The following is an 11,698-nucleotide window of genomic DNA, read 5'->3' as shown; positions in this document are numbered from 1 at the left end:
CCCGGTGAAAAAGCCTCCGAGTGCAGAGGAGCTCCAGAAATTGAGGGGTCCGTGTCAAGATGAACATTTCAAATGATCTCGCCCTCTACCATATAAACGGCCTGTCTGCAGAGCTCAAGTGTTGGGTCAGGGTAAAGGATTTGGCGCTTCGATAATATTATCAGAGGCAGAGAAAGAGAGAGTAGAAATCGATAGAGTGACGTGAATGATGACTGAAAACATCCCAATTACAGGCTGGTTATGGCGGGTTAATGGGGCTCATCCAGCGCTGTCTTATGGCTCCTGAGGGCCTCATCTCTCCCATCAGAGGACGAGAGAGAATGATAAACAGTTATTGGGGGATTATTACAAAGCCAAACACAGGGAACACGAAACAATCACTGCTGAGAACATGGTATACATTATTTAGAATGGACAGTCGGCCCATTCGTATTGTTATGCCATTACTTTGGCCTAATGCTATCAAATGTAACATTTAAATTACTTTGGCATTTTCAAAAACAGTAGAAAATGTATACATGTATAGTTGTATATTTTAGGACGTGACTTTCAACTTTTTAGTGACAAATGCAAATAAGAATTAAGGTCCACAATTAAAAGAACACATCGGAATGACGTGTGCTCAGTACCAGGGACAGCGACTCTGATCGATACACAGAACAAAAGCTTGGAAAAATCCACCGTTTATTAGAGTGAGCAGATTTGAACATTCCCCCGTTTCGAGGAGATCTGTGCATTTGTGCGATGCTTTCTTGACAGTGACACTTGTGAGTCGTTGCAACAAGGTCCGAGTTCGTCTAAAAGAATGATCCATAAAAACTAGCAACATATGCATGCCAAAGAAACGATAAAAGCCGGAACAAAACTGGGCTGTAAACTTTTTTCAGTCTTTCAGAACATAAACTTCCAGTTCATTTACATAATCTGAACGTGCGTCAACCAAACCGATAAATATATATATAAACCAACCCCCTCGCCAGTGAGATGTCAACACAGCAATAAATACATACATTTCCCCATGATTTTAATGTAACAAAACGCATTTTGGGCCCATCGATTCACAGTCTGGCGTTTGTTTGTGAACTGAACGCGTAAACAGCTATTCCAAACAGTCTTTTGGTGTGCTAGGAGCAGAATATTTTATTCACGCCCTTTGGAAATGTCATACTGTCCTTGCTGGCCTCTTGCTGCTGTGTTTTTATCACGTTGTTGTTGTTGTTGTTCCCCATGGAGCGTCCAAGGGCTCCAGTCTCTAAGATCGACCCTTTGGTCGAGGTGGTCCAAGAAACCGTAGTGTTCGTCTGTGCTTGGTTTAAGGAGCTGTGTCTAAACAAGGGGTCGTGAAAAACTCCATCTACCCAGTTTCTGAGAGTCGTAACAGGTGAGTCCTGCTGTCTTTCCAGGCCGCTGACAGGTGAGGAGGCGGAGGGCGATGGCTGACATCGAAGCATACACGAGGAGTACTCTGTCGGGTTCAACGAGGTCGCGGTCTGGGCCAGAGACCAGATGCGGGGTTTGCTGTCCAGTAACGGATGGCCCTGCTGCTGGAAGCACGTTTTGCTGTGCCGAAGCTCGTGCTCGCAGTCGTCCGCGGTGCTTTTCAAGCAGCTTTTGGCGAGATCGCGCTCGGCTTCGAGCAGACCGGGAATGGAGAGTTTTGGAGAAGGCTCCTTGAGGCGATCGTCGGTGGTCGCCATGTGCGCGTTCATGTGAAAGCGGTGCTTGAGCTCACACTCTGAGCTCTCAGACTCGATGGTATCGAAGTCGTCCAAGTCACTCAGCTGTAGCTCCTTGTCTTCTCGACTTTTGCTCTCTGTGCAAAAACAGTGATGGAAAGTAAGTGGAGAGCGACAGAGAACAAAATACACAAGCCTAAGATTTACTGAACACCCAAACTAACGCTTTCATTAGTATAATTAAATACTTTTTTGTTTAATTATATAACGCTTCACAAATAATGCGTTTTTGTACAATAAAATAGTTAGCAACATAATGTTTATTCCATAATATTTACATATGACTTTAGCCTTTCACCAGACCATTACAAGTTTGCGCTTTTCAGGAACACACTTGAGAACTCAGATAGCTGGAGAAATAATTAAAAATAAATTTAAAATAAACTAAATAGGCCTAATAATAACCTAAAAGGCTCATTGATAGGACATGATTGTGAAGAACGGAAGGGAGCTGACCTTCATCGTTGGTTTCACTTTTGATCTGTTCGTCCTGCGAGCCATCCTCATCATCATCGTACTTCTTATCGTCTGAGCCCTTGTTTCTCGGTGGCCATGTCATCTTGTTCTCCTTCTTGAGCCTTCTTCTGGCGTTGGCAAACCAGGTGGACACCTGCGTGAGGGTCATCTTGGTGATGATGGCCAGCATGATCTTCTCGCCTTTAGTGGGATAGGGGTTCTTCCGGTGCTCCTGAAGCCACGCTTTCAAGGTGCTGGTCGTCTCACGGGTGGCGTTCTTCCTTCTGGTTCCTCCCTCCATAGATCCGTATCTGTGGCATAAAGAAACGCAAGTTGGGAAAAGTTTTTTTTTTGCAGTGCAACACAGAAAAGTAGTGTTGTTTCCTTAAGGGCTGTAAACTTTATGGGGTTTCTGTTTTTTTTTTTTTTTTTTTAACAGAGCGAACAAATTGCTTGATCGAGTGCACCGGCCGAGTATCTGTCCATTAAAGCACTTCAGGGGAAACCCTGAAGGCTGAACCGCCAAGTGCATGATATAGCATGAAATATACATTAAAAGACAGTGACCTGAAATTCAAGGGAAATTCTGTTTCATTGGTTTGAAAAACAAAGCGTTCAATCGAACGCGCTAATTATTGCATCAATATGTTGAGCGCAGCCTATGAAATTGATCCAAATGAACTGAGTCGTGTTAATTGTCAATCAGAATACTCTTAATGATGGCCGCTATTCAATACCTGTCATACTGGTACTGTCCCAAGGTGGGATCATATGGGTAATATGCGGCAGCCTGTGTTATACCCGCATGCGCAGACGCACTTCCATCTTTGGCATCAAACGTTCCCTGGAAATAAATACAAGAGCTGTCAGCAATTAAACGTTACATTTATCATGCTTGTTAATATAGCCACAATAATTATCAAAATATAAAGCTCGTCTTAAATTTGGAGCCCATATAATATAGAAAAGATTCCATGAAACTCTGCTCAAACGCATCATTTCTGCGATAATTAAGTACCACATGCAAAGTAATAAAAGGTTCGTTAATGTTCTCATTCGTTATACAGAGTTTTGGTGATCTTAACATTATGCTTCACTGCATGTCATTATTGTCAATTATAATTGCGTGTGCACTAAACTCACCAAAGAGTAGAAAGCGGACGCGTCAGCTCCATAGGTAACATAATTCCCGTAGCCTTGACCGCCGGTGTACGGGCTCCCGTAGACTCCCAGCGCGGCGGCGGAGCTCAGCTCGTGTCTGGCGGTGGCCAGCAGTCTGCTCTCGTACACGGGACAGTAAACGGGCGTCTGCGCGGACGAATCCGAGATGGATCTGGTGCTCGACTCGCAGCAAGATGTCAGAGAGTTGGTGGTCATGAGGAACTGGAATATTTGGAAATGTCACAGCATGAATCACACGGCAAGCCGCAAACCTGTACGAGTTTGCAAAACGGCGAAAATGCAGTGAAAGTTGTTGTTTTTTTTTTTTTTTTGTTTTTTTGGCAGTGGCCGCCGTCAGCCCCCACAGGACAATGCATTTTATGGATCATGGCCAAAAAACAACTGTTGTCGTCCTTCCCCCTGTCATCGCATCTGCACTTTTGCATGTGTCTGCGGCTCGAACGCGTGTTAGTAGATTTGTAAAATGATAAGCGCAGAGGGAAGCCCTGAATTACAGCGCAGAAATCCGATTAAGCCTTTATCTGTATCGCATTCAAAGCCGCGGCGCGCCTGAGCGCCTTTCCCCTTCTAAAAATCTGAATCGGTGCAAGAATAAGCGCTCGACTCTTACCTGAGGTGCAGAAGAGTAAGGATATCCGAACTGAGGATAGGACATTGTAGAGCGATCCCCGTTTGCCGGAACGCAGGCGAGACTGCAGGTCTGCTGTGTTTCACTGTACCGATTGATTGGTAAAGCATAAAGCTGCCGGACGCTTATAGGGCGAAGCGCAATACTACCATGTTTAATTTGCTTAAACGCCTTCCTGAGAGTGTTCGATGGATGGATGCTCTCCTGTCGCTCTATTAAACTTCTAGAACGCAGCCGCGCGCATCCTAAAGCATTTGGCGAATTGCCGTCTTTGATGTCAGAAATACATATTTTGCGTTATAAAAACTAGTATTAAACACGTCAGCCCAGATGCGGGTTGTTTTAAACGCCGGTGGCTCTGACGTCAGAAGAAACCCAGTCAAAATGACCAGACTCTAACTTTAATATGCATTTCTCTGGATAAAAATCCCAACGAGTGACAGAGGGGTGGGGGTGAATTTTTAAGGCACAATGGACTCGTAATTGAGCTTATCAATTAATCCGAGTTTTGGAAAAGAGCCCGCACTTGTAAAATCTGACGATCAAACCGTATCTTTTGTTATATCGCATCTTTTGTGATATCGTTTTGGTGTTTTTGCCCCGCGTGAACAAACACCTACACTTTTTTTCCGCGAAAAAAAAAATCGAATTTTGATTCAGATATAATAAATCATATCTATTATACGATCAGCTACAATCGTGGATTAAAACTGACAATTTAATTTAAAATAATTAGTTTCACAGGCCACAAAGAAGATCTTAATTCTAATTAGTATGCATTTAGTTTCATGAACAGATGCCTGGAAGTGCTTTAAATAAAGCTTTAAGGAAAAAGTGCAACATTTCTGTATATTTTAAGATTTGTCTGTTTATTTTAACACTGAAATAATAGCTAATATTAAATGTTTGGCGAGATTAAAAAAAGTGGTTCATGTGATAACATAAAAATCTATCTATGTATCTATGTATCTATCTATCTATCTATCTATCGATCTATCGATCTATCGATCTACCTATGTATGGTGTGTCAGTGTGTCTTCATGTAAAGCTCTTGATTTCCTCCTCCAGTGAGATGAAGTGCTGAAGGTGTGTTGCTGACTCGCTTAGAGAAGCCCGGGTTCAGACATGTGAGAAGCCCCGGGGTCACAGTCAAATTAATGATGATGTACTCCTCTTTTCCCCAGCTGGAAAACTGCCTGCTAGAAACGAATCTGCCCGCAGTGACAGCTCGATTGCGGGTGATTGATGACTATCTTGAGACCGGCCAACATAATATAATATGGGCCGCATAATTGCTTTCATTTACAGATGAAGGTACTTGTCCTCAAATTGAGTTAGACTTTTATCAGGCAAGTTTTTTTTTTTCACCCTTTCCCTCTCCTTTGGCATGCGCTGGAGTTTGGAAAATAAGTGTTCTGTGAAATTAAATTAGTCAGACAATAAGCGAGCAAATGTCGCCGTGTGTGTGTTAATAGAGGCGAGGTCAAGCGCCTGACCCGCGCCGCCTCAGCACTGCCTTCGTTCTCATTCATTTACTAAGTGACGATTTGAGGAAAAGCTATTAATCAAAGCAAATAAAGTACTAATTATTTGAGAGGATATCCACTGATAAGGCGTATCTTTTACAGTATGTATCAGGCTCAAACGCGAGCGAGCTAAATGAGTCCTTTTCTTTCTCCCTGAAAATAACCCGTGACATTTTATCTCAAGTAACATCAACTCTATGATTGATTCCTCCTCACACACGCTAGACTGCAGTGAAAACAGGTAACGCATCCGTGAAGTTTGATGGGCAAGTCCACAATAGCTTTCCGTATACATTTACATTATCTTTTTTTTTTTCTTTTTTTCTTGCTGGTGTTATTTGGGTCCCTATGAAATATTAAGACGCACTAGTATAAGCTTTTAGAGGATAATGAAGTCTGCGCTGGAGTTCGTGCTCTTGTTTTTCGTTAAAGATTTAAACGAAGCTCGGCTCTTTTGGACAGATGGATCAGATATGACGGGCTGTATTTAATATGGAAATACGTTCAAAACGAACGCAGTGCTTGCAGAGGTGCGGTCCGAGACGCTTAAACATGATTTAAGAATAGCTTCGAACAATGAGACAAGTTTTGCCAAATATCTGATCGGATAAGCAGGATACTTGTCATGCATAAATCTCGTAGGAACGTCTCATCAGCATTATGAGCTGGATGAATTACACCTTGAAAGGACATGGCATCCTTTTGTTGTCTCCGACAAAACCAAGCGCAAATCAATCACCGGACGGCATGTTTCAACACCTCCTCCTCCTCCTCCTTCTCCTCCTCCTGGTCCAGCTCACAGGAGAAGTGCAGGTCTATATATCTCATAGCTATACACACAAGTCATATATCTACATCCATTAGGACCACTACAACCTTTACAAATTGATTTAATTAGGGCAAATAAAATGCAATTACCGAAAAAAATGATCCAATTTGCGCAAATTCATTGGAGGAGCAACACTATGATTAATTCATGATGCTGATTATCAGTTGCTCCTGAAATCTGCATCTTTGCAGAACATGTTCCATCACTGAAAAAGAAAAAAGACAAACATTACTTGGATGTGGAAGGTTTTGATTAATTACATATGATTAGATGCATTCATTGATTCTCAAAATGTGCCATTTACTCCCTTTCAGTTTTTTTAAAAACACACCTTTGACTCAAAATCCAGCAGTCGTAAAACTCAACATTATTATTTATTTATTTTAGAAAGATGATTGTCATCCAGTACAGTAATGTGTAAAAAAATCACTTTGTAGAAATAAAACATTAGTTAACACTGTTACAAACAACTTTGTATTAAATGTAAATTAATTGCATTTATTCATGTTTTATATATGGGATCTCTGATACTAAAAAGAGCAGTAATGCATCCTTTTTCATAGACAAAGTGTGTTGTCAAATTTATATTTCATTCATAATCAGTTCTCATATAGAGGACAGTAATTGCTCTAATAAATGGCTCTTGCATCTTTCAGACCCCAGTCAGAATGTGAGCGTTAAATAATCACATAATATTTCTAGGATTTACCTTCAGGTGAATACAGCACTGCTCTGTGTAAATCTCACTTTCAGGAATGATCCTGTAACACGTGAGGAGGTGTGAGGAGATGATTGGTGGCAGATTTCAAGCAGCTCCACATTCTCCTGTAAGTGTCTTGACAAGTTCATACACTTCTATTTTGAGTCTCTCTCTCTGGCGAAGCAGATTAGAGCTCTTCTGTTCTGAGCGCAGGCATTCGCTTCATATTCTGATGCGGCGCTTCACAGTCGTGCTTTTCAAAGGTGCTCAGTGAATCGTGCATCTTTGTTATTTTCATTAATTGTATGATGAAAAATACACAGTCACCAAAATGACAACAGCCTCTGTTTAATGGCATGCTTTGCGTTTGTCTTTCCAATAATGGTCAGCCGTGAATAATTGCTGGCTTTTCAGAGCTGGATCGAGTCTGGGATGAGACAGGTACAGCTGATGATCATCACGCCGCGAGCAGATCCCAGGCTGTCTGCAGATGAAGCTCTTTCTGCATGCACATCTTAACCTGCCGTAGGTGCAAACTCCATCCAGAGTCACTGATTTATGACTGACCTGACCACAAATGTGTTATTTCCTAAAGAATAAGGAGCTGTGCTCTGTAAGTTTTCATGATCACTCTATATTAGTGCATTTTCTCTCAGTGGCTGACAAATGACAGAAAACACTATAAAAACTGCTGCGTTTTCCCCAAAGACGCGAGTCCAGTAACCACTACAGGGAGTGTAAAATTAATCAAGCAACATAAATGTGGAGTGCTGGTTTCTGGCACGCAGATAAATCCCAAACGTGTAGGAAATTACAATCAATGAGCATTTTCAATCTTAAATGCACCGCATTTACGTCCAGCAGGTAACATCAACAGAGCAGCAAAGGCTCATGGGAGTGTGGTTGATATGATGTTGAGTTGATGTAATTACCCTTATGAAGCTGTTTTCTCAACTTCATGCTTGAGCATTTGCAGTGAAGTTCCATTAGAAATCTAATTAAGCGCTCTTTGATGAATGTATTAGTGCTCAGGGGCGGGTTAAAGGTCAGGGGTGTTCGGTTTTGACTTGGGTTAAAGGTAAACAACTTAAATGACACTTTGGAAACATGGACGATCATAAATGCATGCTTTCTGTTATATGGGATTTATAAAGATATGCAGTTCCAGCATTCATCTACGTGTAATGATGTGTTAAAATGTGGGTCAAAGAAAGTGTCGATCATGTCTGACGTGTTCTGGTGTCTGTCCCGGCCGATCAAAGTCTCAGCGATGGCGTCTCTGCTCTCCTCCGCTGCAGTGGCTAAGAGGTTTAGCATGTTGCTGTTCACTCTCCATGCATTATTGATCACGAGGGTCAGCACACGCTCTCTCTCTGCTCAGTTAAGCCGAGCAGGTGTTCCTCAAACAGCTAGTTAGAGATGCAAACACTCAGCTGAGAGCATCTGACCAGCTGCTTTAGAAGCATTTTGTATTATCCTACCTGTATTTTGTTAATAGTGCATGGACACAATGATCTTGAAAGTGTTAACTGTTAATTATACACATATAGACATAGACGCACACTTTGTTATTGTGCAGTTGTGTGTTGTACATGCAGTTTGTTTTTCACAATTTTGAGCTTAAATTATTTGCTTTTTTAGAGACAAGTGTTTTTTTTTTTTGGATGCCATTTTTAATTTTTGTTTTTCAAGTTGTCTTCACTAGTTCATTTTAAATGGTCTTGCATTGTGACAGAAATGTTTAAAAGTACAATTAACCCATGCAGTTCATCAGTTAATGCATTAATCAATAATTATTATTATTCATGCAATAATCAATAATAGTGGCAAAAATGCAATAATTTCATAGTCTTAGATAGAGTTTAGCATGTCAAACATGGGATACAAAAATATACAATATATAATATCAGCTTTCCAAACTGTCAGGGTTGTTATCATCAACAAAAACAACAGCAATAACAACAACAACAATATTAATAATAATGAAAATAATGATAAAATGAAAAATCATTACGTGAAATGAAACAAACAGTAGCTGAAATAAAATAAAATATTTTAAACTTTTCTTCAATAAATTAAAGCTAAAAATGTTCTACAACTATATACAAAAAAAAAAAAAAAAAAACATAATTACTAAATCTAAGTATACTAAAATATAAGCATAAAAAAAATTAAAATTAAAATAAAAAAATGTGAAATTGGGATAATCAGGATAATTGTCACATTTTTTTCCTCCAGGCATCTCAATGGCAAAAAAGAGTCCCGATTTAGCTGAATTCACCCATATCACTGATACTGAAATAACACTGGTGTCTGTCAGGATCTTTTCACTGTAATGCTGCTCCAGTCTAGCTGGATAAATGTCATTTTGCAGTAATTCTGTTTTTGGGACTGCATTTCTCACTGGGTTATTTCATAGTTGTGACTGACTGTTGGAATCTGTGTGAAACACATTATCATGAGATGAACATACTGAGAAATAACGTTGAGACAGTGTTGATTTGTCTCTATTTCTAATGTATCCCAGACCGTAATGAGAGACACACATCTGACTGACTGTCACGGTACAACAGAGGAGATGTTTGCTTTCTTAAATCCTCCTCTCAGGTGCGTGGGTGTTTGTGCGGCGGTTGAATAGATATTTAGGAGAATGCGAAGCGCCCGAGGCGATCTCAGCTCAAGGATCTGCTTGTTTACCAGCGGCAGAGGGAACGAGACAAAGGCAAGTAGAAATTCACAAGTCAGTGACTCCGAGCAGAACAGATCAGGAAGAAGTTCCCGGTGGAAAGAGCTTGTCCTGCTCAAAACTGCCAAGAGGATTCCCGCTTTACCTGCCCGTCTTTTCCTTTTTTCCAGCCAAATGCGGCTAAAAAAGCAACTACATGTTAAATAGCTATTAAAATTGTATAATTTTAATACGTCCAGGTAAAAATATTCAAACGCATCCCTGTTTCCCATCCCGTGATTGAAGGGACTTGTGATTGAATTTCCACACCGTGCTCCCGTCTGCGCCCGAGAGCCTATTCGCTTTGATATTAACATGGCTCTGTCATTAGAACGCATCCCATTTGGCCGATTTATGGGTAAAATAAGATGCTGAATGAGACAATACAATGCATTTGTGTTCTGAAGCAGCGTGATGAATTAATAATCGTGAGTGCCGAGGCTCCGGATAATCGCAGCCTCACGGGCTCTAATGTTCCTCACAGGCCTAAATATGAGGCAGACTATTGTAAAAGTCATGAATAATGTCTTTTTAGTGTTTTGCGCAGAGAAAAGTGGGCCAGGATGGAGAGAGAATGCATGCGCTGCATGGGTTATTTGGGAAAATGCATTTTTCCCCCAGACTGTCCGTCTCTTTCTGATGGCTTTCTGTTCTCTGCTGATTATTCATTCATTTGCGTAATGAGCTGAGCTGGTTTTAAGGTCTCGCCTGGCCTCGGCCCCGTCCGGCTTCATGGTTGGTGGGGATCTGGAGCGGTCTGGACCAGTGTCAGTGTCATTTGGGACACACAGGCACAGAGAGATGGCTCTGATTGAGAGGAGACTTTGTTAGACCTATAGGCCGAACACATGTGTTTCCTTACACACACGCACACAGTGAACGTTAACGGATCACTCACTCAGGTCCAGGTGGAGTCTGGAAGACTGAAATAAAGAAAGTCACAATGTTTTAAATTTGAAAAACTTGAACAAAGTCAGTGTGGTATAACCAGCCATTCACTTACCATGTGACCATTCAAATGAAAACATTATGGTGTTCACAATTTCATATATTTATAATATTTATAAAACATTTTATATATTTTATATCTATCTGACATTTTTGTCAAAATTGAGTTATTGACATATTCTTATTCAACTTATTTACATTATGTGATGTTTCTTTTGTAAGCTGTGTACATTTTGGGCCTTTTTTTAGAAAACAAAAATGGTTCTGTCTACAGAAGTCTATGGAACGCAAAAACTTTGAAGCTCAATATCTCAAAAGTGCTCAGAATACAGATATAATCTTACAATTCTAAGGCGACGATATTGTATTATATCTACACTGATATATATATATATATTTTTTTTTAATAATATTATTTATATTTCTTTATAATATTTATTTTAGTTCTAATATTTATGTATAATATGCTATTATAGTTTGGGTTTTTAGTTTATTTTATGTTTTCTCTTTAATTTTAAAGTTTTAGTAATTTAGTTGCTTTTGTATTTATTTATTTATTTATTTATTCACTTTCTGTTTATTTATAGTTATTGGTTTTAATACATGGATTTCACATACATTTATGAAGTTTACATGAATATATAACGTGTGCTGTATAAATAAACAAGAAAATAAAATATTCCCGGCCCACTTTGGCTGAATTTGTTAGATAAAGTGGGATTCAGGTAAAGCAGGCTGACCTTCAGTAATTACACTCAAATTAATTAAATAAATCAACATTCATTGGTTATGTTATGGCTGACATTTAAAATGAACTTTTTTTGAAAATGGAAATAAGACTGCAGTCAGGAAATTCAAGTTAGGGATGGAAGAAAGGAAAGAGAGAATGGAAAGGAAGTCGAGGCATGAAGTCGAGTGAAGAAAGGATGAGAGAAGAAATATAGATGCAGAATATAAAGCTTTAAAAT

General features: G+C 39.9%; 1 protein-coding gene across 1 annotated transcript; it reads right to left on the bottom strand.

Moving 5' to 3' along the window:
• Window positions 1–688: 688 nt before the first annotated feature.
• On the bottom strand, window positions 689–4,029 carry irx4a (iroquois homeobox 4a). The gene is made up of 5 exons (XM_051131990.1): window positions 3,985–4,029; window positions 3,336–3,575; window positions 2,930–3,036; window positions 2,193–2,503; window positions 689–1,813 (listed from the first exon to the last, which is right to left on the bottom strand). The coding sequence occupies exons 1-5, from the start codon at window positions 4,027–4,029 to the stop codon at window positions 1,125–1,127; spliced, it is 1,392 nt and encodes a 463-aa protein (XP_050987947.1). The 3' UTR covers window positions 689–1,124.
• Between the last annotated feature and the right edge of the window lie 7,669 nt (window positions 4,030–11,698).

The sequence above is a fragment of the Labeo rohita genome, chromosome 16 (assembly GCF_022985175.1).
Source record: "Labeo rohita strain BAU-BD-2019 chromosome 16, IGBB_LRoh.1.0, whole genome shotgun sequence".
NCBI lineage: Eukaryota > Metazoa > Chordata > Actinopteri > Cypriniformes > Cyprinidae > Labeo > Labeo rohita.
This window is presented reverse-complemented; position numbering and strand designations above follow the sequence as displayed.

What these genes read in the sequence shown, in the direction of transcription:
- irx4a (XM_051131990.1), bottom strand. Translation starts at nt 4,029, where the DNA reads ATGTCCTATCCTCAGTTCGGATATCCTTACTCTTCTGCACCTCAG. An exon ending in CTTACTCTTCTGCACCTCAG is followed by an intron (nt 3,576 to 3,984) that starts GTAAGAGTCGAG and finishes CAAATATTCCAG; the next exon opens with TTCCTCATGACCACCAACTC. An exon ending in CGTCCGCTTTCTACTCTTTG is followed by an intron (nt 3,037 to 3,335) that starts GTGAGTTTAGTG and finishes ATTTATTTCCAG; the next exon opens with GGAACGTTTGATGCCAAAGA.